This window comes from Poromitra crassiceps (genome assembly GCF_964638095.1).
Source record: "Poromitra crassiceps genome assembly, chromosome: 2".
Classification (NCBI taxonomy): domain Eukaryota; kingdom Metazoa; phylum Chordata; class Actinopteri; order Beryciformes; family Melamphaidae; genus Poromitra; species Poromitra crassiceps.
This window is the reverse complement of record NC_139624.1, coordinates 18,367,294-18,392,916: the sequence shown is the minus strand read 5'-3', so window position 1 is coordinate 18,392,916 and position 25,623 is coordinate 18,367,294. Positions and strand designations below refer to the sequence as shown.

Genomic DNA, 25,623 nt, shown 5'->3' with positions numbered 1-25,623 from the left:
TACAATTACACTTCTTTTGTAACTTATCCTCCCTGTTTGATCCATACATTGATGTAAATGTAAGTCTTCTTCGATATTTTACCGTACATCAATTGCAGGATGTATAAATCGGCGGTCATTTTGAATTTTCCATATACATTTAAAATGTAATCATCAGAAGTTCTGTCGGTTGATGCGGTCCTGTTCCATTTGAGACTTGGCTTTCTTCTTCAGGAGGAGGATGTGCTCAGCGAACTCCCTGACAGCGCCCACCCCCCCAGGGCTGCGGCAGGTGTACTTGGCAGCATTGCTCGCTATCACGGAGGCATCTTGAGGTACTGCACTCAGACCTGCCAGGTTCAGACATGCAACGTCTGCCTCGTCATTACCTGATTGGAGAGAAATGGGGAAAAGATGAATGAGAAACAGAAAACAGCACAAACATACGTATAGAAAGATACCAAATACGTAAAGGAACCAAAATGCATTTATTACAGTAAAGCTAGGACAATGTAAACGCCCATTCTAGCTCAATGTACTGTATATTTGTATTTGCATTGTTGTCACTCTCTTTTATGTCAATATATAATGTGCTTAGTCTTCTATGTCTTCTAATCTATGCCAGTACCAAAGACACATTTCCATTTTATGCAAATTTGATGGACAATAAAATCATCTGAATCAAAGGCCATGTTCAGACTAGGAGGCCAAATCTGATTTGTGAACTTTAGTGACCTATTAATGACTTTATCCAGATTGGTTTTATGAGTCTGGACGCTCCAAGTCTGATTTGTGTCACTTGTCCCAAACCACATATGGAGGTAGTTTCCAATCTGCTTTCGACTGATGTGAGTTCAGTGCGGACGCGAAGATCCACCAAATCTGATTTGAACGTCACTCGCAACTCGTCATCAAATGCTTCTGCGCAGGATAAACCACGTCACCAACGTACGTATTTACTGACGCCCACGTCGTTACCATAGCAACCCATGCAGATAGGCTGGTTAGGTCTGGACACACAGATCCGACTTGAGAATCAGATTTGTGGCAGTGCGGACACACTCCCAAATCAGATTTGGGAAACCAATCAAGATAATGATGATTAATGACTTTATCAGCAAATAGGATTTGCCTGTAATGTGAACATGGCCTAATAAAGCTAGGGACTGCCGGGGGATATCTATTAAATTGTTATTCCCATCAAGAGTTCTTTTTTTTTTTCTTCTTCTTCTTTTTTGGTCAGTTTGGCCTTTTTTAAATAATATTTTACCCCATGTATTTTGTCCTGGCATCTGATTTGTCACCCAATGAATCATTCAGTCTCTAAAGCCCAATGCAAATATGTTTTGCAAAGACAGTGTAAATATGCTTATCTTATGCTTATGAGGACTGAGTTTGGTTTGTTTAAAAAGGGACTGCGTGTGAAAACAACCCTAAGAAGCAGAATGACTGTACACCGCATCATTACCCATGTAGGCCACCTCCTTCCACTCCAGCTTCCTCTCTTCCATCACCTTCTTCACATTGCCCACCTGCTGGACCTGGCAGCCCGTTGTCTGGCTCAGTTTGTCAGACAAGTCCTTGCTCACAGGTTCCTCACTAGAGGTCAACAGCACCACCTGGTGGAGCAAGCAAGGAGAGCAGTGTTGTGGTAGTGGATGATTTGAGTCTATAGCAGGTGAGCAGGGTAGCCTTACCCCCCCAGTGGTTCTCAAAGTGGGGTCCAGGGAACCAGCAAAGAGGGGAATCATTTATTGTCACTATAATTCCATCCATAAGTAAGACAATGACAGAATATACATCTAAAAAAGCAAAAACCTTATCAGATGGAAGGCCCTGGGAATAAATCTTATCAAATGGGGGTCCGTGGTCTAAGTTGTGTCAGTTTAGGGGTCCTTGACGTGAAACATTTTGTTTGGGCTAGTTAGAGGTGGGGGAGAAGGAGAGGAGAGAGAGAACAGGGAAGGGAGTGAGAGGAGAGAGAGAACAGGGAAGGGAGCGAGAGGAGAGAGAGAACAGAAGAAACAGGGTATACTGGGGCTGGGCGATATGGTTGAAATCAATATCACGATAATCATAAGGGTCATTCTCGATATCAATGTATATCACAATATGGTTCGTGTAAGCAAAGTCACGTTTAGTAATCAAATTATCACATATTATAATTACCTGGCAATTGTCATATCATCACGATATACCACTGAAAGACAACAAACGATAGTACTGAATTATCGTCCAGCCCTAGGGGATACAGCTGTTACTCATTCTCTGCCGCCGCAGCACTACCACCACACCGCCACCGGGGCGCCAGCAGCAGCACCTCGGAACCAGCAGCAGAGTGGCCAAACCAAACGAGCAACAACTGCAGACATTCTGACTACTCTAACCTCAACCCGGAACTAACTAGCAAACAAGGAATCTACTGTAGCTAATCTACAGCCTAATCTGCCCTGTCCTAACCTACTCTAATCTAATCTAATCTAATCTTAGCCTGAACTATATAACATTCAAAAAACATCTATCTGATCTACAGCCTAACATGAAGTATTCTAACCTACCGGCATCCCTCGGCCCAGAGTTTCTGGTGTCTTTTTTGAGTTTGAGAACCTGCACAGGTGGAAAGTACCTCCACTCCCTCTCTCTCCAGCATTCGGAGGCCCGTGGTGTCTCTGGTGTTGATGGACACCATCTCCTCTCCGGACATAGATACAAACATCTTTCCATCCGTTAGACATCCAGACACGTTACACAACAGCAGCCGAACCACCTCCGGCTTGTCCCGCCCAAAGTAACCATACCTAGGCAAAGAACAAGAAGCACATGTCACTATAATAAAAAGGTGGGGGGAAAATACATTGCAGCAGCACCTAATAAAAACCACTTGTTCTCACCTACCACCTTTATACACCTTTGTTAGTCAGCAGACAGGAAGAAGAAAAACAAGGCTAGGTGGAAACCTAGCATAACCAGTCAACCAGCGTGGAAAAGCGTCGACGAGCCTGTTGGCTGTAGCAGGCAGCGGCATTGTTAATGGGAAGAGTTGTTATAGTGGCAAATGTCTGAAGGATATATTATATAATGGAAAATCAGTATACATCAGATCGGCAATTAGGCCTCGCCCCCTTTTAGGGGGCGGGAACATGTGCCGCCAGCAGCCGCCTACAAAATGACGTATTGCCGATCTGGTGTATTGGTAAGTGTTCAAAATCCTAAGCTGGTTTCCCGGACTCAGTTGACCATAATGCATCACACCCTCACCTGTTCCTCTTGCACCTCACCCAGCTGGCCACAACCACTAATGACCTAATTACCTGCACACTCCTTTAAAAGCCCAGTCAGTTCACAGCCTGTTTAGAGCTTTAAAAGCCCAGTCAGTTCACAGCCTGTTTAGAGCTGCCCAGTCAGTTCACACCTGTTTAGAGCTGCCCAGTCAGTTCACACCTGTTTAGAGCTGCCCAGTCAGTTCACACCTGTTTAGAGCTGCCCAGTCAGTTCACACCTGTTTAGAGCTGCCCAGTCAGTTCACACCTGTTTAGAGCTGCCCAGTCAGTTCACACCTGTTTAGAGCTGCCCAGTCAGTTCACAGCATGTTTAGAGCTGCCCAGTCAGTTCACACCTGTTTAGAGCTGCCCAGTCAGTTCACACCTGTTTAGAGCTGCCCAGTCAGTTCACACCTGTTTAGAGCTGCCCAGTCAGTTCACACCTGTTTAGAGCTGCCCAGTCAGTTCACAGCATGTTTAGAGCTGCCCAGTCAGTTCACACCTGTTTAGAGCTGCCCAGTCAGTTCACACCTGTTTAGAGCTGCCCAGTCAGTTCACACCTGTTTAGAGCTGCCCAGTCAGTTCACACCTGTTTAGAGCTGCCCAGTCAGTTCACAGCATGTTTAGAGCTGCCCAGTCAGTTCACAGCATGTTTAGAGCTGTCCAGTCAGTTCACACCTGTTTAGAGCTGCCCAGTCAGTTCACAGCATGTTTAGAGCTGCCCAGTCAGTTCACACCTGTTTAGAGCTGCCCAGTCAGTTCACACCTGTTTAGAGCTGCCCAGTCAGTTCACACCTGTTTAGAGCTGCCCAGTCAGTTCACACCTGTTTAGAGCTGCCCAGTCAGTTCACAGCATGTTTAGAGCTGCCCAGTCAGTTCACACCTGTTTAGAGCTGGCCGGTCAGTTCACACCTGTTTAGAGCTGCCCAGTCAGTTCACACCTGTTTAGAGCTGCCCAGTCAGTTCACACCTGTTTAGAGCTGCCCAGTCAGTTCACACCTGTTTAGAGCTGCCCAGTCAGTTCACACCTGTTTAGAGCTGCCCAGTCAGTTCACACCTGTTTAGAGCTGCCCAGTCAGTTCACAGCATGTTTAGAGCTGCCCAGTCAGTTCACACCTGTTTAGAGCTGGCCGGTCAGTTCACACCTGTTTAGAGCTGCCCAGTCAGTTCACACCTGTTTAGAGCTGCCCGGTCAGTTCACACCTGTTTAGAGCTGCCCAGTCAGTTCACACCTGTTTAGAGCTGCCCAGTCAGTTCACACCTGTTTAGAGCTGCCCGGTCAGTTCACACCTGTTTAGAGCTGGCCGGTCAGTTCACACCTGTTTAGAGCTGCCCAGTCAGTTCACACCTGTTTAGAGCTGCCCAGTCAGTTCACACCTGTTTAGAGCTGCCCAGTCAGTTCACACCTGTTTAGTAGGGGTGGGAATCACCAGATGCCCACGATACGATACTGAAACGATACTTGAGTCACGATACGATAGTATTGCGATACTGCGATATTTTCAATATTGCGATATATCGATATTGCGATATATTGAATATTGCGATATTTCGATATATTGCGATTTCTTACTTTTTCAACTGCAAATGATGTCCCCAAAGGAAAACTTTGTCAACATCTGGTTTATATAAGAACAATTTTTCAGTCTGTACATCTGACTTCAACCATTTTATTGCAGCAACATTGTCAAGTAGACAGACCAACAACTTTCATAAAGTCATGTCATAGTTGCATGCACCTGACAAACTGAACTGTTTGTTACAGTCTACTTACAGTCCACCTTAACTGGATGTGTGTGTGGACTACTGTACTTATGTAGTTTTTGAACAATGCAACTTCACTTCACTTGCACAAAACATCTTGTGCAGCCCATTCAGTAACTGGGGAATTTGTAAATTACTGTTATGACAAAACTGTTACTGTTAAAACAAAATGAAAATATGCTACCGTTTGTTTACTGCTGGCCTAGGAACTAAAGTTTATAGTAGCCCGGTGGCCTGGCATGGCCTGCAAAAAAAAATAGAAAAAGAAAAAAAATATATATATATTTTTTTTTGCAATATCGATACTTGGCGTCCAAATATTGATACAATATCGTCAGGCAAAATATCGCGATACTGTGGTGTATCGATTTTTTCCCCCACCCCTACTGTTTAGAGCTGCCCAGTCAGTTCAGACCTGTTTAGAGCTGCCCAGTCAGTTCACACCTGTTTAGAGCTGCCCAGTCAGTTCACACCTGTTTAGAGCTGCCCAGTCAGTTCACACCTGTTTAGAGCTGCCCAGTCAGTTCACACCTGTTTAGAGCTGCCCAGTCAGTTCACACCTGTTTAGAACTGCCCAGTCAGTTCACACCTGTTTAGAGCTGCCCAGTCAGTTCACACCTGTTTAGAGCTGCCCGGTCAGTTCACACCTGTTTAGAGCTGGCCGGTCAGTTCACACCTGTTTAGAGCTGCCCAGTCAGTTCACACCTGTTTAGAGCTGCCCAGTCAGTTCACACCTGTTTAGAGCTGCCCAGTCAGTTCACACCTGTTTAGAACTGCCCAGTCAGTTCACACCTGTTTAGAGCTGCCCAGTCAGTTCACAGCATGTTTAGAGCTGCCCAGTCAGTTCACAGCATGTTTAGAACTGCCCAGTCAGTTCACACCTGTTTAGAGCTGCCCAGTCAGTTCACACCTGTTTAGAACTGCCCAGTCAGTTCACACCTGTTTAGAGCTGCCCAGTCAGTTCACACCTGTTTAGAGCTGCCCAGTCAGTTCACACCTGTTTAGAGCTGGCCGGTCAGTTCACAGCATGTTTAGAGCTGCCCAGTCAGTTCACACCTGTTTAGAGCTGCCCAGTCAGTTCACACCTGTTTAGAGCTGGCCGGTCAGTTCACAGCATGTTTAGAGCTGCCCAGTCAGTTCACACCTGTTTAGAGCTGCCCAGTCAGTTCACACCTGTTTAGAGCTGCCCGGTCAGTTCACACCTGTTTAGAGCTGCCCGGTCAGTTCACAGCATGTTTAGAGCTGCCCAGTCAGTTCACACCTGTTTAGAACTGCCCGGTCAGTTCACACCTGTTTAGAGCTGCCCAGTCAGTTCACACCTGTTTAGAGCTGCCCAGTCAGTTCACACCTGTTTAGAGCTGGCCGGTCAGTTCACACCTGTTTAGAGCTGCCCAGTCAGTTCACACCTGTTTAGAGCTGCCCAGTCAGTTCACACCTGTTTAGAGCTGCCCAGTCAGTTCACACCTGTTTAGAGCTGCCCAGTCAGTTCACACCTGTTTAGAGCTGCCCAGTCAGTTCACACCTGTTTAGAGCTGCCCAGTCAGTTCACACCTGTTTAGAGCTGGCCGGTCAGTTCACAGCATGTTTAGAGCTGGCCGGGAGGTGTTTGAGTTGCTGCCCTGTAACCTGTGTGCGTTCAGAAAAGATCACACACACACACACAAATGTTCCTCATGTTGGATTCCTTGTTTCTTACCAAAATAAATGGTTAAAACGGCCCTTGGATCCTCATTGTGTTTAACTGTGCACACCAGTCAGAGGCTCTCTGATCCACACATTTTTTCCATAAACATCTTTGAAACAGTCAATTATTCCATAGACTCTTTACAGTAAGAAAGCCCTTGAAAATAATTATGTAATCATGTACTTGAATGTAATAACACATTGTATTATAATACTGGCATTCATACACAATAACTTTGCGAGGTGTGTGTGTGTGTATGTAATGATCTAAAAGATGTGTATTCACCCCTCTCTGTAGCCTCATGGTGCCTTTTCAACTTCTATAGTTGTAATGACATGTGTCCCAGTTAGCGCTATACCAAAATCATAAGATCATCATGAAATAGCTACACTGCCTGTCCCCTTAAACACTACTTCCGTATAAGTCCAACCCTCAGAAAAAACTGGTTGCCAGAATCTACTCATGTTTACAATCTTCCAAGACTCACTCCACAATGTATGTTAAATCAAAATGGGAGAAAGAAGCGAATATGTCTCTTACAGAGGAGGAGTGGTTTAATATATGTAAAACACAGGTACACACGTCAAGTTCGGGTCAATGGAGAGAATTTGTATGGAAAAATTTGATCAGGTTTTTTATCACCCCAAAGATAAAACAGAGACAGATTGGCAACACAGATCATGGTCACTGCTGGAGGAAATGTAACAACACCATGGCCGACCACTTTCATACTTTTTGGGACTGTGCTGTAATTCAACCATACTGGCTGGGAGTAGTAGCTGAGATAAACACAATAATGGGCCTAAGGCTTAACCACGATTTTAGTACAATTTACTTATGCAATATACCACACAAGCTCAATTCACATGATAGATACCTTCTCCACATACTGCTCGCAGCCAGTAAAAAAGCTATAACGAGGAAGTGGTTGAATGTAGAACCTCCAACGAGATCAGAGTGGATAGGGCTGGTAAAGGAAATTTACAAAATGGAAAGTCTGACCTTTTCTTTGAGATTATGCATGGACAAATTTGTCAACCACTGGATGAGATGGTCTCTGTATCTGGGCAGTTCAAAGGACCTCTGTGAGGGGTAACCTACAGGTGATCCAATCACTCTGTATACTGTGTTTTTGGTTTTGTTTTGTTTTATTTTTCCTCTCCCATTCTCTCCATGTGATAATCCCCAAGGGATGTGATTATTGTCTCATATGCAACCCACAACAACTCTGTAAACTAGATGTGAAGAAGATGGATGTGCTCCTTCAAGACCTGTTATTATTTTATTTTATTTGAATTTGTAACAGTTCCTTCCACTGATGTCTGTCTTTGTTATGTGCACTGTACCTGTATGTCTGTTCTTTTGCACTTGCAAATGGAAAAACTGAATAAAAACAAAGTATAAAAAAAAAAAAAAAACACTACTTCCGTACTACTTGGGATGGGGCCGATCCGATATACCGATATTGGCACTAATTCATGGATCGGAATCGGGGGGGATTTTTTTGCAATTCCAGTGTGGGCCGCACAGGCTGGCTGTAATTTGCCCATGTATAATAGTATCCTTCTTTGCCTTGTATATTTTCTTAATTTTGTCTGCTTTTTGCAAGGTATATATATTTTTTTAAACTTTAATTGGCCAAATCTTTGCCTATACTGTATATTCAAGAAAAATATTGGTATCGGCATAATATCGGTATCGGCAGATATCCAAATTCAGGTATCGGAATCGGATCGGAAGTGAAGAAATGTGGATCGGTGAATCCCTACGTACTACTACTACGTAATACTTCCGTCTGCTTGGTCAGACGTTCCTACAGACACAATTGGCCATGTCTGCAGGTGGGAAGCACCTGAGGGGGCGGAGCAACGACCGGGACAGCGGGGGGGAACTGGCCAAGTACACAATTGGTGAGAAAATGTGAGAAAAATAGGACTCAGCACAAACAGTAATACAGTTGTCGTGTCGTCCCTAATTTAGGCTCGCCTGTGTGTGTGTGTGTGTGTGTGTGTGTGTGTGTGTGTGTGTGTGTGAGAGAGTCTCACCTGAGAACCCTCTGTTCTGCCACAGGCCAGTCGATGTCCACGTCGATGTCGACACTATACTCTGGCAGCATCTCATAGTAGGCCATATTGCCACCCTAGGGTGTCACAGAGTCCCGGGGGAGATGAGAATAGAAAAGTGACAAACACAGAGCAGCTACCTAAACGTCTACTGGGCTACAGTGGAGGCCAAAACCACCCAAATTAAACCAACAAACAATGGAGGGCCTCACATCAGGATCTCATTCTCTCTTGTCCCATGTAAGCTACCACCATTTACCTGCAACGTTCCCTTATTCTCTATGAGATCTCTGGTGGCGAGGTAGAAGGAGCCGTTCTCACAGAGTTCTCCGTCCCAGTCCTGACGCCGAGGCCGGTTAGCTGGATCTATATTCAATGGCTTGGTCATCTCACCAGCTAGGGAGGAGGAGGAGGAGAGCAGCTCAATTATACAGTGTCCTACTACTTCCACTGACATCATTTGCCAATTCTATGACCTTAACACTAAGTTGGGAAGGTGCAACCGACAACCAAATGGCCATCAAATACCTAAGTACTGATACAGCCCTTTTCCAAATAGTAGAGCAAGAGGGGAGTAGAGATGAAACGGTATGAACATTTCATATCGTATATTTTCAAAGTCTTTTAGATGAAATTGACAGTGAAACATTAAAAGTTAGGATCATGCTAATGTTTCCATTAGGGATGTTCATCAATTATCGAAAATCGATAATCGATCGTTAAGGATTGGAATCGATCCTGTGGCATTTGGATCGATTTTTTAATTATTAAAAAAAAAAAAAAAAAAAAAAAAAATTTTTTTTTTTGGACTAGGTTTGGGTGGAATTCGTTCCTCCTCGCCCCACTCCATTGCACAGCCGACTAACGTGAGGTGGAGCTTCATATAGTCTCTAGTTTTCTGGCTGGGCATGGGCCTTTGTGCCAACAAAACTGTTTTAAACATGAGAAATTCACACCGGCATGCGCCGGGGACAGCAGTGTTGGAGAGGAGACACATTGAAATAAAGAGTTCATTGAGGAGAACACGTTGTCTTTCGTATTTTCTGCCATAGGCATTCATTTTGTTAAAAAAAAAAAAAAAAAAAAAATGAAAATATTGAAAATTTTCTAAGTATTAATAAAATCGATAATCGATAATTGATCGTTAATTCTCACCGATTATCGATTTTGGAAAATTTTCAAAATGAACATCCCTAGTTTCCATGCTTACCACGCCTGGCTTTTACTTGCGGAGTGCTTCAGTTGATCCAACAGATAGGTGCAACGCAGAGGTAGACCAATTAATTGGCGCCGATAGGACGTTTTACAAATCATCGTTATTCCTCCAGCGGTCATGCAGGAACGTACATCACCATTTTGCATGGAGTCTCCATACATGACTTAAAGTTCACTTTAAGACAGCTTTATTCATAAATGATGAGCATGATAGCATTGTTGGTTATAGTATGGTATTATTGATGCATTAGACTGAAGATGCTGCTCTGTGATGAGCTATGCTGTCACTCAGTGCGCTCGACCGGGAGAGGGGCAGCCAGCCATAAACGCACGATAGACTTTAGATGTTCAGTTCAACAGTTATCCAGTTTCTAATAAAAGGCAAAGATTTCCGGCAGTGTAAAAAAACTTTGTGCGGGAGGGGAGGGGGGGAATATCGGCAATTAATCAGATATCGGCTTTTCCCCCACTCCAAACTAGGGATGTTCATTTTGAACAATTTCCATAATCGAAAATCGGGAAAATTAACTATCAATTATCGATAGCGTAATAATAATAATATATATATATATATATATTTTTTTTTATAATTCTGGTCTGGTAATAACGTTGCGCGTTCTCGGCCAGCTATAATGGCGATGCCGCTGTGTAGTAAGAATATCAGACACTAGCGCTGTGGCCAGGTAAACAAACATGTTACATGTCAGGTTACATGATGTAAGGCAATCGGCGTCTTCCAGCTTAGCTGACAGCACAAGAGTCAAATCAACAGGCCTGAGCCTCACTGAGGTCCGCAGACCGCTGGGTGTGTTTGTTTGTGTCCCCGCCTCCCCGGCGCATGCCGGTGTGAATTCCCCATGTTTAAAACAGTTTTGTTGCCACAAAGGCCCGTGCCCAGCCAGAAAACTAGAGACTATATGAAGCTCCACCTCACGTTAGTCGGCTGTGCAATGGAGTGGGGCGAGGAGGAACGAATTCCACCCAAACCTAGTCCGCAAAAAAAAAAAAAAAAAAAAAAAAAAAATCGATCAAAATTCCACATGATCGATTCAATTCTTTAACGATCAATTATCGATTTTCGATAATTGATGAACATCCCTACTCCAAACTATCGTTATTATTGTATATCGGTCTTTAAAAAACCACTATCGGTCGTCCTCTAGTGCAACACTTGCACAACAGGGTGTACAACGCACCACCGTTTCTGTTTTAAATAAATGTTTTGCTAAGTGTTGTTGGGGCTGAACTCAGCCCTCGTCTGTCTCCGCAGATCCAAGCAGGTAACGTACGCAGGCATGTGTTGGTGTTGCAATGTTGATATTTCCAGATAGAAGAAGAGGTCTTATATTGGGACCAATATGGTACTTCAAAGAATGTACTTGAACTGTATGTTTGCACTTGTGTGCTACAGTAACAGTATGCACGTGTTTTTCATTTGTCTTATTGCACCAATTGTTGTATGTACTGTGTGGCATCCCTCACAGGGACACATAGAGTCATGTTGTAAAGCACCTGGCACCGTGAGCTTCCTCTGGAAGAACAGGTGTGTGAATGTTGAGGGGCCAATAAGGAGCGAGCAGGAAGCCAGCCAGTCTAAAGGAGTGTGTTGAGACAAGGGTCGTTTCTCAATACCAAGAATGCGTTCTTGTTCTTGTGTTCTTGGGGAGAACGTTCTTGTTAGTCGTTCTTGGAAGAATGAACTTGCTAGGTCACAAGCACACATGACGCTGTTGGCAGTTTGAGACGTTCTTGAGGGTATTGCGCAACACCAGCGCAGAGGCCGCCTGCAGTACTACACAAATAAAAAGCTCAGCTGATTTAGATGCAACCAATTGTGGTCTGGAGCTTTTTGCCATTTTTCGGCATAAATGTCCGTAAAGTGGCACTTATTGAAACCTACTACCCTGCTTGTAGGCATCAAACGTCATCAGAAATTAATTTAGTGATGAAATAAAACTTTAAATTGTAAAAAACTTCCCGGAGCTTATGGCGTCTTCTCTGTCTTCTTCAAGTTGACACAAGTCACCAACCAGAGCATCCTCGGTAAAGTGGGCATGTCAAGAACACATCCGGGAATTTTAAGCGTTCTTGGCGAAATGTGAACTTTGTGTTGGAACAGTACTTGGGCTGCGACTGATGACGTTTCACAGGGAGACAAGAACGCAAGAACACACAAGAACCCTTATTGAGAAACGGCCAAGGTGTGGCATGGACAAACACTGCACCAGGTGACTTCACTGACACACATGGCAGACAGTTGTCATACCTTGGCTTCATGGACTAATTCAGATAAAGATGAATTAAACTTAAACAATTCTATTAGGAGACCAGAGAATCTTGCCATTGAAGTAGCTCAGCCAGACAGATCCGCTGTGTCTGTCCATCTCCCTTCATTTCAATTCATTGTCAATAAGCTGTCCCTTGTCTGGGTTACACGTCCGTCCCTGTCAGACCATCTGTTTTGATGGACAGACTGGAGACAGATAGTAGAAACACCTTCCCACTTTAGACAGCAGCAAACACCTTCCAGCTTTAGACAGCAGCAAACACCTTCCAGCTTTAGACAGCAGCAAACACCTTCCAGCTTTAGACAGCAGCAAACACCTCGACATGCACTGTTTCTGTTTGTTTTGTTAATACATGTGATTACACGACCTGGCTGAATGCTCAACTGCACCTACCTCATGCACATAACCCCCCCTCCCCCCAACACACACGCACGCACGCACGCGCACACACGCGCGCGCACACGCACACACACACACACACACACGCACACACACACACACACACACACACAACTCTAAGGTGAAACGTGTTAACTCTGCAATAACTGTGTAATACCTGTCCCAAAGCTGTGTCTCAATAGCTCAATAACTGCAATTATTGTCTCAAAGCTTTGCTTATATAGACCGATAAAGTGTGCAATATCTGACTTATAGCCAGTGTGGTTTTTTGATTGATTGATTGAAAATCTTTATTTTGATCATGTAAAAAAGAAGTTAAAAAACAAAATAAAACAAAAACAGATCAAATAACAAACTAAGAATACAAAAAATGCTCACTAACTCTCATAAGCAACACAACTGAAATAATACATGTTCATGTCATTCATCGAATAAATCAAAAAGGAGTAGGAATAAGTACACACTTATGTGATTCCTACCCCTTTCCAAAAAAACAACTAGTGATTCATACTTAGTATTTTTTTTAATCTCGATCCATTTACACACACACACACACACACACACACACACACACACACACACACACACACACACACACACACACACACACACACACACACACACACACACACACACACACGGTGTGTATATATATACATATACACACACACAAATATACACATACACATACATTCAGATGTACTGTATATATTAATGCGCCCTAATATATACACAACACAAGTGTGCCGTATTCATCCATAGTATACTATTATTCACCACCTATAGGTCTCTTAAGGATATATATTTTGTATAATTTCTTGAACAGGTTTATGTTGGTACTTTGTTTTAGCTCCATATCCAAACAGTTCCACAAGTTTACTCCACAGATAGATATACACATACTCTTCATAGTGGTGCGAACACAGAGTTTTTTGTTTTTTTTAGCTTTCCCCTCAAATGATAACCCCCCTTTCTGTACATTTTCTGTACATTAGCTGGTAGTAGATTATTTTGTGCTTTAAACATAATTTGTGCAGTTTTAAATTCTACCATTTACATTTACATCTACTATTTACATAATTAGACTGTACACAAGTATACAATTATGATTACTATTTTTTTCTGATATGTACATATTTATAACGGTCACTCTATCTACATCAGACTTATAGTATATCATGTAAATAGCAGTTGTGTACCTTTGATGGCTGTCCTTGTTGTTGGTTTTAGCTTGTAGGTATAGCTTTCTGTTTCCTGCCTAAGTACATTGAGAGCAACATATACCAGAGTCAAATTCCTTGTATGTCTACATACTTGACCAATAAAGCTGATTCTGATTTCATTTTCCTTTTTTTCTTTTGTTGGATTTATCATTTTTGGTGTCACAGCACTTGAGCACTAGTGTATGCAGGTTTTTCATGCCAATCAAACAATGCACCAGGTGACTTCACTGACACACTTTCAGCCTTACCTGCATACACTCTGCCTGCCATCGCACGTGCTCCAAAACCTCTGGTCAACATCTACACATTCTACACCACCAAAAGGAAGCGGGACACAGTGATGCTTTAGGCCAGTGAAAGGCCATCTAAAGCTGGCCCAATGAAAGCTGTGGGACTACTACTGTATTTTAGTAGGACAAAAACAGTCACAAACCATCGATCCACTGGGAAAGTCCTACATCACAGTCACAGTCAAACACTGGTGACGACTTACATCCTTTCTTGACCTCCTGCCAGCGGAACTGGTGCCTTCTGACCGCAGCGAAGACGGAGTCGAAGCCCTGCAGCGTGATCATCTCCACGGCTTCCTTCACATGGAACGGATGGAGACAGGGGGCTGTCGCCTGGATGTTACAGATCACATCCACCTCTGCCAAAGCAAGAGAGAGAGAGGAATGCATTCAACAATGGCTGCTGCCATGTCTCCAGGAGCCTGTGGCAAGGTGACGCTTCATTACCATTTCACCGAAAAGCAAGCCTTTCTGTCAGTGACCTAGCATGTACCTAGCTACTGGCATGCAGTTCACGCTTTCACCACACGTTACGGGCATGGAGTTCACGCTTTCCCCACACGTTACGGGCATGGAGTTCCCGCTTTCACCACACGTTACGGGCATGGAGTTCACGCTTTCACCACACGTTACGGGGCATGGAGTTCACGCTTTCACCACACGTTACGGGCATGGAGTTCACGCTTTCACCACACGTTACGGGCATGGAGTTCACGCTTTCACCACACGTTACGGGCATGGAGTTCACGCTTTCACCACACGTTACGGGCATGGAGTTCACGCTTTCACCACACGTTATGGGCATGGAGTTCACGCTTTCACCACACGTTACGGGCATGGAGTTCACGCTTTCACCACACGTTATGGGCATGGAGTTCACGCTTTCACCACATGCTACGGCATGGAGTTCACGCTTTCACCACACGCTACGGCATGGAGTTCACGCTTCCACCACACGTTACGGTCATGGAGTTCACGCTTTCACCACACGCTACGGCATGCAGTTCACGCTTTCACCACACGTTACGGGCACGGAGTTCACACTTTCCCCACACGTTACGGGCATGGAGTTCACGCTTTCACCACACGTTACGGGCATGGAGTTCAAGCTTTCCCCACACGTTACGGGCATGGAGTTCACGCTTTCACCACACGTTACGGGCATGGAGTTCACGCTTTCACCACACGTTACGGGTGGAACAATACGCATATTAATATTGAACCATTCATTCGGGTTGCAATGCGTATACGGTACAATAATATTGTACCGTATACGCATTGCAAACCGAATGAATCTTTCACTGCTGAACAGTGCAAGTCTTCTACAAGGATATCATGGTAAACTAAAACCAAGACGAAAAATGCAACTGGACTATGAAAATAATAAAATAATTAAGTAGGATAAATTAAAAGAATATAAAACTACATTACACGTTGAAATTGCACACAAATCTTTAGTTTTAATTTTGAAAGCAGTTTTACAGCATTAAAAAACTACTGTATTTAAGACAACTAGAAGTTGTCTAAACATATTGCCGCCCCTACAAGAAATATTGGAGTACAAAGGAAAGAAATGTAAAATAAATAAATCAGTGCAAATAGTTTTTCAGTGCCAAATGGAGAGTTGCAAATCAGCAAACAAACTATCATGACATCAGCGTTTGATAACGACTTGCAAAAAATACATAATGGGAGATAACTGCCGGGTATTAACATTCACGCATATTAATTAATTGCTTGTTAATTAATGCATGCATACATGGATTTCCTCAAGTCCAAAGTGCTGCAAAGAAAACAGGTCATTTTAGAGGGCTTTACTGGGTTATTTCATTGTGTGGTATTGGCATTGAACTTTGACTGTTTCCGCACACTGCCTGCCTCTCTCAAATACAACAACACAACAAGCTCCCCAGCTAAAGTGGGCGTAACTTTTCCTGCATGCCTCTACATGACAGCCAATCACCAGCCTTATTAGAGCGTGGTGCAAGCATGTTGCATGCTTATAGGTCAATGATGCTGTTCTCTCTTCTTTCTTTTTTTGCCTCTAATTGACAGCCAATCCCCAGCACTATTAAAGCCTGCTCCAGGCATGGTGTATGTTTATAGGCTCAATGACGCTTTTTTCTTTTGTATCGAAAATAGGAATCGAATGACAAGGCATGTTTCGATACTCATTAGTATGGATATAATGGAAGCAATTGGTTTGGTGCCATAAAAGTATCGAAGTTCGATACCCAGCCCTAGTTCCATATAAACACCATACACTGTATTCCCAATATTATCAAAACCAGAATTAGCCTCATAACCCGGATACTCACGCCCATGTAAACAGTCAATGAACATGTTTCTACTAGGGATGCACCGATATGAACATTTTGGCCGATACTGATATTAACATTGCTGTTATGGCCAATAACCGATATTTACCGATGTCGATATGATCTGTATAAAAACAAGTTTCTATGATCAACAAATTGTGTAGATACTGAAACACATGTAAACACTGAATTTAATTGTTATTTCCAAAACATTTGGAAAAGCCCATAAATCATAGATGTACCACCTTGTTTCCTATGAAGATTTTGGCTGATACCAATAACTGATATTAACATTTGCTCATACGATGTTAAAAAATGACTAACATCGGCCGATATCGATATGATTGCTGATGTGTGTGGTGTGTGTGTGTGTGTGTGTGTGTACCTGGGTTAAGCCTGACAAACTCCTGGATGGTCTCCAGTGAAGTGGAGGAGTCTCTGGAAACCTCCGGGCTCCTGCGGTGCACCTTGGCCCCCCAGGCCTTTGCTACCTTCTCTATCTCATCATGGTCAGTTGACACCCACACACTAGAACAATTAACAAAGTCTGTTATTAACTCATTTCAACATTTTGAAAGGAGTAGAGCAGGGGTTGGCAAACTTTTTGATATGAAGTACCATTTTCAAATGTGCTTGTCAATCAGCCCGAGGTTAGGGTTAGGGTCTGCTTTCGCACCGACATTTTCATCTGCTGTCTGCTGCTGCTTTGGAATGTATGGAATGCACAGAACGCAAGGAGGCTAAAGCTTGCTTTATACTCGCTGTGCCGCGAAGGAGGAGCGAGGGCCGCAAGCGTCAAATGACGTCACAGTGTTTCCCACAGCATTTTGAGTATTTGTGGTGGGGGACCGCAGACCCCCTAGGGGGGTGCGGGGGCATGCCCCCCCGTTTGATTTTTTGAAACATTTTAAAGTCAAATGCATGAATTTGGTGTACTTTGAGAAAGCTTAAGAGCAAAATTAAAAGGCTAGATCTATGAAGAACATGTCATCATTACTGTGCTGTGGGTTTACAATGACAAACTGAGGGTGTATTCACACCTGTAGGTCGTTTGCTTTGTTCCGATTCAGGTACTTAATTGATACAATTGTTGCATTTGTGCCTTGGTTCGTTTGTGTTCACACAGCCACAAATCAAACGGTCCAAATAGTATTGTCAAACTTCCTGGATTGGCCAGCAGACACGCTGATAGGCTAATAGCCTCTCGGAATGGACAAAATAATTCCCAGAGATTTTCCTATATGATTATAAAAATGCGTTTTGTTAGACCTACATTTTAGGCTATGTCGGGCGTCCGCCGTGCGAGGAGAGAGAGAGAGAGAGAAAGAGAGAAAGAAAGAAAGAAAGAAAGAGGGAGGGATCGGGAGAGAGAGAGAGGGAGAAAGTTCTTTATTTATTTATTAATGTATGCTACTAGGCTATGTAAGCCTATGTATTTATTTAGCCTATTTAGGCTATTGGGAATTTGGAGATAGAAGATCAAAGACCCTCGCAAATTCTGCTATTAGGCTATCACGGAGATGAGGATTAGCCGAGACATAGGCTATATGAACACCTGTCCTGTCAGGAATAAAATATTAATAAATAATTTAATAATAACGGACATTTCGAGGAAGACATGCAATCAGTCTGATTGTCTGATTGAACCAGACAATCTTATCACAAAGAAGGCTGGCTCTGATTACCACGATTTGTTTTCATTTATTGAATGGAGACCAGAGAGAGCGAGAGAGAGGGAGAGAGAGGGCGCGCACCACAATTTACAGGCAAAATCCGTAGAGATTCAACACATTAACGTTGCTTCCCATGGTCCGAGGTAAGTTGATTGAGTTCAAACTGCTGATTTGATGATCCAAAAATCCCCCAAAGTTTATCGATGCAAGTCACAAGTCGCCAAAACAGGATCTGAAAGATGTTGTTTTTAAACGATAAAAATGTTCGTTCTTCAGGCCATGCACAGCGCAGCTGACTACGGCAGCTGGTTTATCCAAAAATGCGCACCGTTTACTGCTGTTGTGGCGGATCGAGGTCGGCTCACGTTCTCACCACAAACGAACCGCACCAGAGTTCGTTTGGAAGCGGACCGAGACCACCCTTTCTTGGCGATCTCGGTCCGCTTGTTTTGTCCCGCATCCGAGTGCGATTGCTGTGTTCACACTCCCCCAAACGAACCGCACCAAGGGGGAAAATGCTCTCCGTTTCGGAACAACTGCTCCAAACGAGATAGGTGTGAATACACCCTAAATTTCTCCCTATAGGTCAGGGATACTCAACTTGCTTTGCCACTTTCGTGAAATGATAGAAGGCGAGGGGCCAGTTAATAAACAAACAATATACATTTTTCTGTAGCGGATTGTAGGTTTTTGGGGTGTCAGCCGGAGTTTAGGCTGACAGTGTTGTGCACACCGGATAGTTAGTTAGGGTAAGTTAGTTAGGTTAAGTACATACATAAGTGCCTGGGTAGTGAGCAGATGGCGGTATTTGACAATTTAGCAGCTAAATCATAGATTATTGAAAGATATTCCATATTCCAGACTGAAATGCTATAACAGAAGTATTGGCCAGAATGACATGAACATTTATTGGACACTTATTCAGCGGATATCTTGCATGTTGCGTTCAGGTGCACTGTAAAAAAAAAAAAAAAAAAAAATTTTTTTTTTTTGGTCAGCATCTTATTGTGGCGGTCAAACTATTATTGTGGCGGCCCGCCACAAATTCCTTTATGTATGGGAAACACTGCGTCAATGTGTTGGGCGCGACCTCCGTAGGCCGCCCACCGCGTACCTGAAGATTTTTCTCACAGCGCGACCTCCGCACGGCTTCTCTCCAAACATGGCCGCTGATGTACGGTCGTTTGAGAGTGAAAGCGCACTCAGTACTGCACATAATAGCGTTTCATTGCGACTTTTCACGGGCTGTTCTCACTATTTTACCATTGTACAATACATGCTGATCACTTGGCTGATCACTTTCTGAGTATAAAAGCATCTGCCACAGCGCGAGGTCTGCACGTGACTCGCGGAGCTCCACCTCGCGGAGCCTTGCTCGAGTATAATGAGCGCTTAACCAATCAGAGGCAGAGTAGCGTGGTGCACAACCGTAGATCTAGAACGTAGACCTAAATAACAGGCCATGCCGTGCCACTGGTTAACCCTTCGCGTGCCAGAGGTGGCACCCGTGCCTGAGGTTGCTGACCCCTGGTGTAGAGGATGGCCTCCGATAGTGTAGTAAGGTTTATAATTTAACAAGCATATCATTTGTCAGCTGCGACCACCTTGGTGTTTTGAGAAAGAGTGCAAGTCACATGATCGCATTTTTTGGCCAGTGCAAGCGGGCCCTACGTACTGTATATCTGGCTTTGTCCAGTCCAATTTGCGTGCAGACACAGAACAGCAGTCAGACTAGGTGATAAACTCTGAAAGATGAACCAACTCTCTGGCAGAGGCTTTGAACCAGATTTCTAACAATTGCATCTGCAATTTAGCAGTGATCTGACTGACTGCAGCAGTGAGGTTTTGAACTGAGGTAAGATAACCAAGAGAGCCTTCTGTGCCCTGAGGGCATTTTCACACTGAGGTAAGATAACCAAGAGAGCCTTCTGTGCCCTGAGGGCGTTTTCACACATATTTGGGTCGAGCCAGGCGCTGCCACAGCAGTGAAGAGTATACGTTTCAATTTTCAACTAGAGCGGCTCCGTTTCACATTATGCTTTTTATCACCGCGCCCAGGCCGTCGCTCTACAGAGTGGAGCGTCATGTATATCCATGCCAACCAGACGGAAGTAGACGCGTATAGCGTAATTCCACCCGGAAAGGAAGCCCGGGATGTAAACGGATCCGGCTGGGCGGACAAAGTGGAGTTTTCAAGACTTGCGCTCAATTCTGCGAGCAGAAACCCACACAGAGTATAAAAGCTCCACACGTTTCCTCGTCAGGATTCCGTGTCTCTCATTTCTGTGCGGCCGGCCAAAGCGTCAAGCATAATCCAGGCTTTACATCGACTACGAGTCCAAGTGGCATGTTCACACTGACCCAGTCGCGCCGTGTTCGGCCCCAAAACTCAGTTAAGTCGACCCAAAACGTTCCAGTGTGAAAACGCCCTGAGATTGGTTCAAAGTAGATTTAGGAAAAAGAGATAATTCAATATAAATTGGTAAACACACTTACAGAGTTCATTCACAATAGTGATATTAATTAATTACTTAATTGATTAATTGATCAATTAATTTAAGATCTAAGTATGCATATGAATTTCACTCACAAAGTAAAAATATGCTAATAATTGTGAACTGTGACCTTTTGGATCTTATTTTACCTAGCACGCTATGATCTTTTCTTTTTATCCATTTCATGTAAAGCACTTTATGGCACGGTTTAGTAACACTTTATTTGGATCGTCCGCCTGCAGAGTCTACAGAGTATTTTTAACATTTCAACAGCTTATTAGTTGATATTCAACAAACAGCTTTCCATTTCGCACACCTGCTGCAACTAGTGTATGTTCATGAATTGTCACAGATATAGACTCTGTGTAGGTGGACTCTCTCTCTCTCTCCAAATACCCTTTGGATTGCCTCAGTGTATACAAATAAACATGCATTGCCTTGATAAGCAGCTAACGTTTAGGCCTTAACTAGGTTACCTGTCGAACACGTTAGAGTCCCTAGCAGCTCTCAGCACCCAGCCGATGAGGGGAACTCCAGCCAGCATCTTGACGTTCTTCAGCGGGATGCCCTTGCTGCCTCCCCGGGCCAGCACCAGCGCAGTGATGTGTCTCTTCTTCTGCTGCTTGGCGCACACACCGTCAGCCTCACCGTAGTCCTCCTCACAGGGACCTCTCTTCCGTGCAGACATGGCGTCACGTTAGCAGCTCTGATCAACGCTTGGATCTGCCACTTTAGCTCTATGTAACTACGCAAAAGACAGCCTGGAAAACTGAAGACTGGCACGCTTCCTGCTTCCGTTTCGACTGGCAAACTTTTGGTCTGACTTTTTCAGAATAAGAGCGCAATGCTACGGTCTCTTTTTACAGCCACAACACTCATATACAATACAGTATCGATGTAACACAGAGCGTTTGGGATTTGTCCTACTCGTAGAAAGTAACAACACGGAGGCTGGAGTTGGAACGAGATTGCGAGCCCTGCTGCTGCCCTGACGGCCGCAGAGAGCCAAGAGGACGTATTCTTCTTCTTCTTCTTCTTCTTCTTCTTCTTCTTCTTCTTGTGTTTAGTTTTACGGCGGTTGGCATCCAAAATGTTGCATTACCGCCATCTACTGAACTCGACCTAAACTGATCTGAATTGAACTAAAATAAACACAACAAAATAACACCATATCCACCCAAAGTGCTCCGATTCATAATTACTGTCCATATCACTCAGAGGCAGACGCCTGAGTTTGCACAAATGCATCTCTCACAGTATTGTATCTATCTCTGCTCCAGATACATCAACCACATCCAGAAATCTCTTTGCAGCGTCAACCACCATTTTCATAGCCTGGTAAACCGCCTGTCACGTGAACTCACATTGCATTTGGTTTAGTGAAACCTATGTGGAGCTAGCTATACCGTCCATCTGGCAGCGTCAGATTACCATTTTCAGTCCTCTCCGTCTAAACACAGAGGGAGGGTGTCAACAAAGATGGGATTTATGGTGTCAAGCACACCCAAAACACCACCACTTCCGTTGCCTACCTTCAAAATAGAGGTATAATGCCGCATTCATGTGCTCCTCGGATATATCGTATACTGTTTACGAGTTGTGAGCACATGAACGGCCCTTCAATGTGGTAAACTTTTAAGTTTAATAGTCTTCAAATTATATTAATATGATGTGAGGTTCAGTTAGCTTTGCACAGAAACAGCCAGTACAATTTTTTTTTACTTTTATACTTTATTACATTTCAGAGCCTATAGATAGGCTACTTTTTTTTTTTTTACTTTACTTGAATAAACAAGTTGAATCAGTACTTTTACCAGTCTTTTTTACACACACAAGTAACTGTAGGCTACTTCTACTATTTTCCCCATCTCAGACTGACTATGAGGAACCTCCAAGTCATAAGACCAATTATACGCCTACGTCACAATGACAACAAAGCAAGCTGCGCGCGCATCGTGTAGGCAGAAAGCCGTCAGCCCAGCATTCACAGACAGTGAAAAAGCCCCGCTGTCAGGACTGCTCTATGCCCATCTGCAACACACAGTTATATTTTAGTTTTAAAATGCAGTTCTCGGCTTACTACCACAGCTTATCGCCTAGTGATAAGCAATGTTATGCATCGAAATTAACGTTGTTTAATGGGATATGTCTTACAGACCCATACGCACTGGCGCTGTCAATTGGCCAAGCCTAGTCATACATATCGTGCATTCCTTTATAACTGGGGATAGCGTAGATAATTATTCTGTAACTTGCAAAGATATATTGTTATGTTGATAATGCACACAACTCAATAATGACATTATTTAACGTTACTTGGTCATTAACTAACCGAGCGATGTGGCTGAGCAGCCTACAGCTACAGGCAGCTTACCTGATTATGAAGAGCACTACAAAGTCGGGCATTTTTAATGATGTCCTCGTTCCAATCAGTTCAACTCAATAATGACATTATTTAACGTTACTTGGTTGTTAACTAACCAAGCGATGTGGCTGTTACTAGCAGCCTACTACAGTTTACCTGATATGAAATGAGCGAGCACTGCAAAGTCGAGCTGTGTGCCATGAACAAATATAAGACTTCCGCTTTACTTCCGGTTTGCGGAGCTAGCAAATATAAGACTTCCGGTTACCTTCAGAGTAAAAGCGGCGTAATTCATGTTTTTATAAGGCATAGAAAAATGGTTAGTTCGCAGATTAAAACAATAAACAAAGCATCTAAATGAAGGTATACAATACAAATTATGTTTCTGTTTAACACCAACTGTTTTAATAACATTGAGAAAGCTCTTCTCAGTATGTAAATGGCTAAAACCTGTTCACTGGAGTGCTAGCCTTTACAAATTGGACACTGGACAGGTTTGTGTTCAGAGTGGGAGCTTGCCAAACATATGCACATGCTCAGGAAGACCTCCTCTATGAGATCCCACTCTCCGCTAAGGCCATTATGAGTAAAAAAAAATATGGCGGCCCATCAAACCCACCCAAACACACTACGGTGACATTTCTGGACAGCTTTTGGACAGTGGACACCCCTGTGTCCAAGATGTCGGCACAAACTATATATGCACGCGCTCAGGAAGACCTCCTCTATGACATCCCACTCTCCGCTAAGGCCATTATGAGTAAAAAAAAATATGGCGGCCCATCAAACCCACCAAACACACTACGGTGACATTTCTGGACAGCTTTTGGACAGTGGACACCCCCGTGTCCAAGATGTCGGCACAAACCATATATGCAGGCGCTCAGGGAGACTTCCTCTATGACATCCCACCCTCCGCTAAGGCCATTAGGAGTAAAAAAATATATGGCGGCCCATCAAACCCCATCAAACACACTACGGGGACATTTCTGGACAGCTTTTGACACAGTGGACACCCCCGTGTCCAAGATGTCGCCACAAACCATATGTGCACGTGCTCAGGGAGACCTCCTCTATGACATCCCACCCTCCGCTAAGGCCATTAGGAGTAAAAACAAATATGGCGGCCCATCAAACCCCATCAAACACACTACGGTGACATTTCTGGACAGCTTTTGAACAGTGGACACCCCCGTGTCCAAGATGTCGCCACAAACCATATGTGCACGCGCTCAGGGAGACCTCCTCTATGACATCCCACCCTCCGCTAAGGCCATTAGGAGTAAAAACAAATATGGCGGCCCATCAAACCCCATCAAACACACTACGGTGACATTTCTGGACAGCTTTTGAACAGTGGACACCCCAGTGTCCAAGATGTCAGCACAAACCATATATGCGCGCGCTCAGGGAGACCTCCTCTATGACATCCCACCCTCCGCTAAGGCCATTAGGAGTAAAAAAAAAATGGCGGCATTAAAGCCTGGCGGGATAAGAAGGTTGGAAGAATTAGAGAGACAATTATCCTCTCTCTCACCAATATGGGTAACATAGACTTCCCTCCTTGTCAGTTTTTCAGATTGGATGGATCATTTTCAGATTGGATGTTCATCATTCAAAATAAATGGTGAGAACCGGTCCACAAAACTTAACAACTGGGTGTGATTTTTTTATGTTACCCTAACCTTGACTGAACTGTTTTACTCATGCAACTTGTTTATCTTTTAAACTTTTAACTGTTTTGCTTGACTGGCCTAAGCCCTTAAACTCAAATGTTTTTACTTTACATTTCCCCTTAAGTATCTTCATAGTTGTTTAACTAAATAAATAAATATGTTCAATTGTGTACAACACTGTCACGTCCAGATTGTGTCTGCTGGTTGCAGCTCCAGTGACTATTTCACTCAAGCTACTTAAAAGTTAATCAAGACTTTATTCTTACACACCTGGATGCTGACTGTGGTGATTCTATACCCAGATATCCAACATCCCCACTCTTATTTGAGGATGAACTTTCCACAGAGAGTGAACTTCACTTCAATGATCTACCTAATTGTAGCCCCGCATCAGAGTCACAAAATACCGGTAACTTCGTTCCTGATGACAGTGTTGGCATCGGTGTGTTAGAACCAAGGCAGTCTTTTACGGACTCTGACTCTGAATCCATTATTGGCAGTGGAGAACAACTTCCCCTTGTATATGACAGTCCTGATGAGTCAGTAAATGAGGAATCACATTTGGGAGAAGTCGGTCATGAAAAGTTTCCTCTGGGAAATGAAGACCCACTTTACACTGGTTCACGACTAACCCAAGCTCAGAATTTTTTACTTATACTTTCATTTGTTTTGAGACACAGACTCACAGGCATGGCCCTCTCTGATCTTCTAGATTTGATTAATATTCACTGTCCAGAAAACACACTGTCAACCTCAAAGCATCTGTTCTTAAAAGAGCTTAAGCCAGTACAAGGTCACCTACAATGTCACATATACTGTCCAAACTGTGAGTATTACATCGGTGACCAGGATAGTGAAGGGCAATGTGTTGTATGCAACACAACGTGGGATAAAAAGAGCTCGCTGAAGAATGGAAACTTCTTCATATACT

The 25,623-nt window shown here is 43.7% G+C and overlaps 1 protein-coding gene across 1 annotated transcript; it reads right to left on the bottom strand.

Annotated features, from left to right (window-relative positions):
- On the bottom strand, positions 1-21,608 carry LOC310792932 (N-acylneuraminate cytidylyltransferase-like). Its single transcript, XM_083654696.1, has 8 exons — positions 21,128-21,608; positions 16,869-17,011; positions 14,369-14,524; positions 9,010-9,146; positions 8,733-8,827; positions 2,606-2,777; positions 1,448-1,598; positions 1-368 (listed from the first exon to the last, which is right to left on the bottom strand). The coding sequence occupies exons 1-8, from the start codon at positions 21,337-21,339 to the stop codon at positions 154-156; spliced, it is 1,281 nt and encodes a 426-aa protein (XP_083510822.1). The 5' UTR covers positions 21,340-21,608; the 3' UTR covers positions 1-153.
- Positions 21,609-25,623: the final 4,015 nt, after the last annotated feature.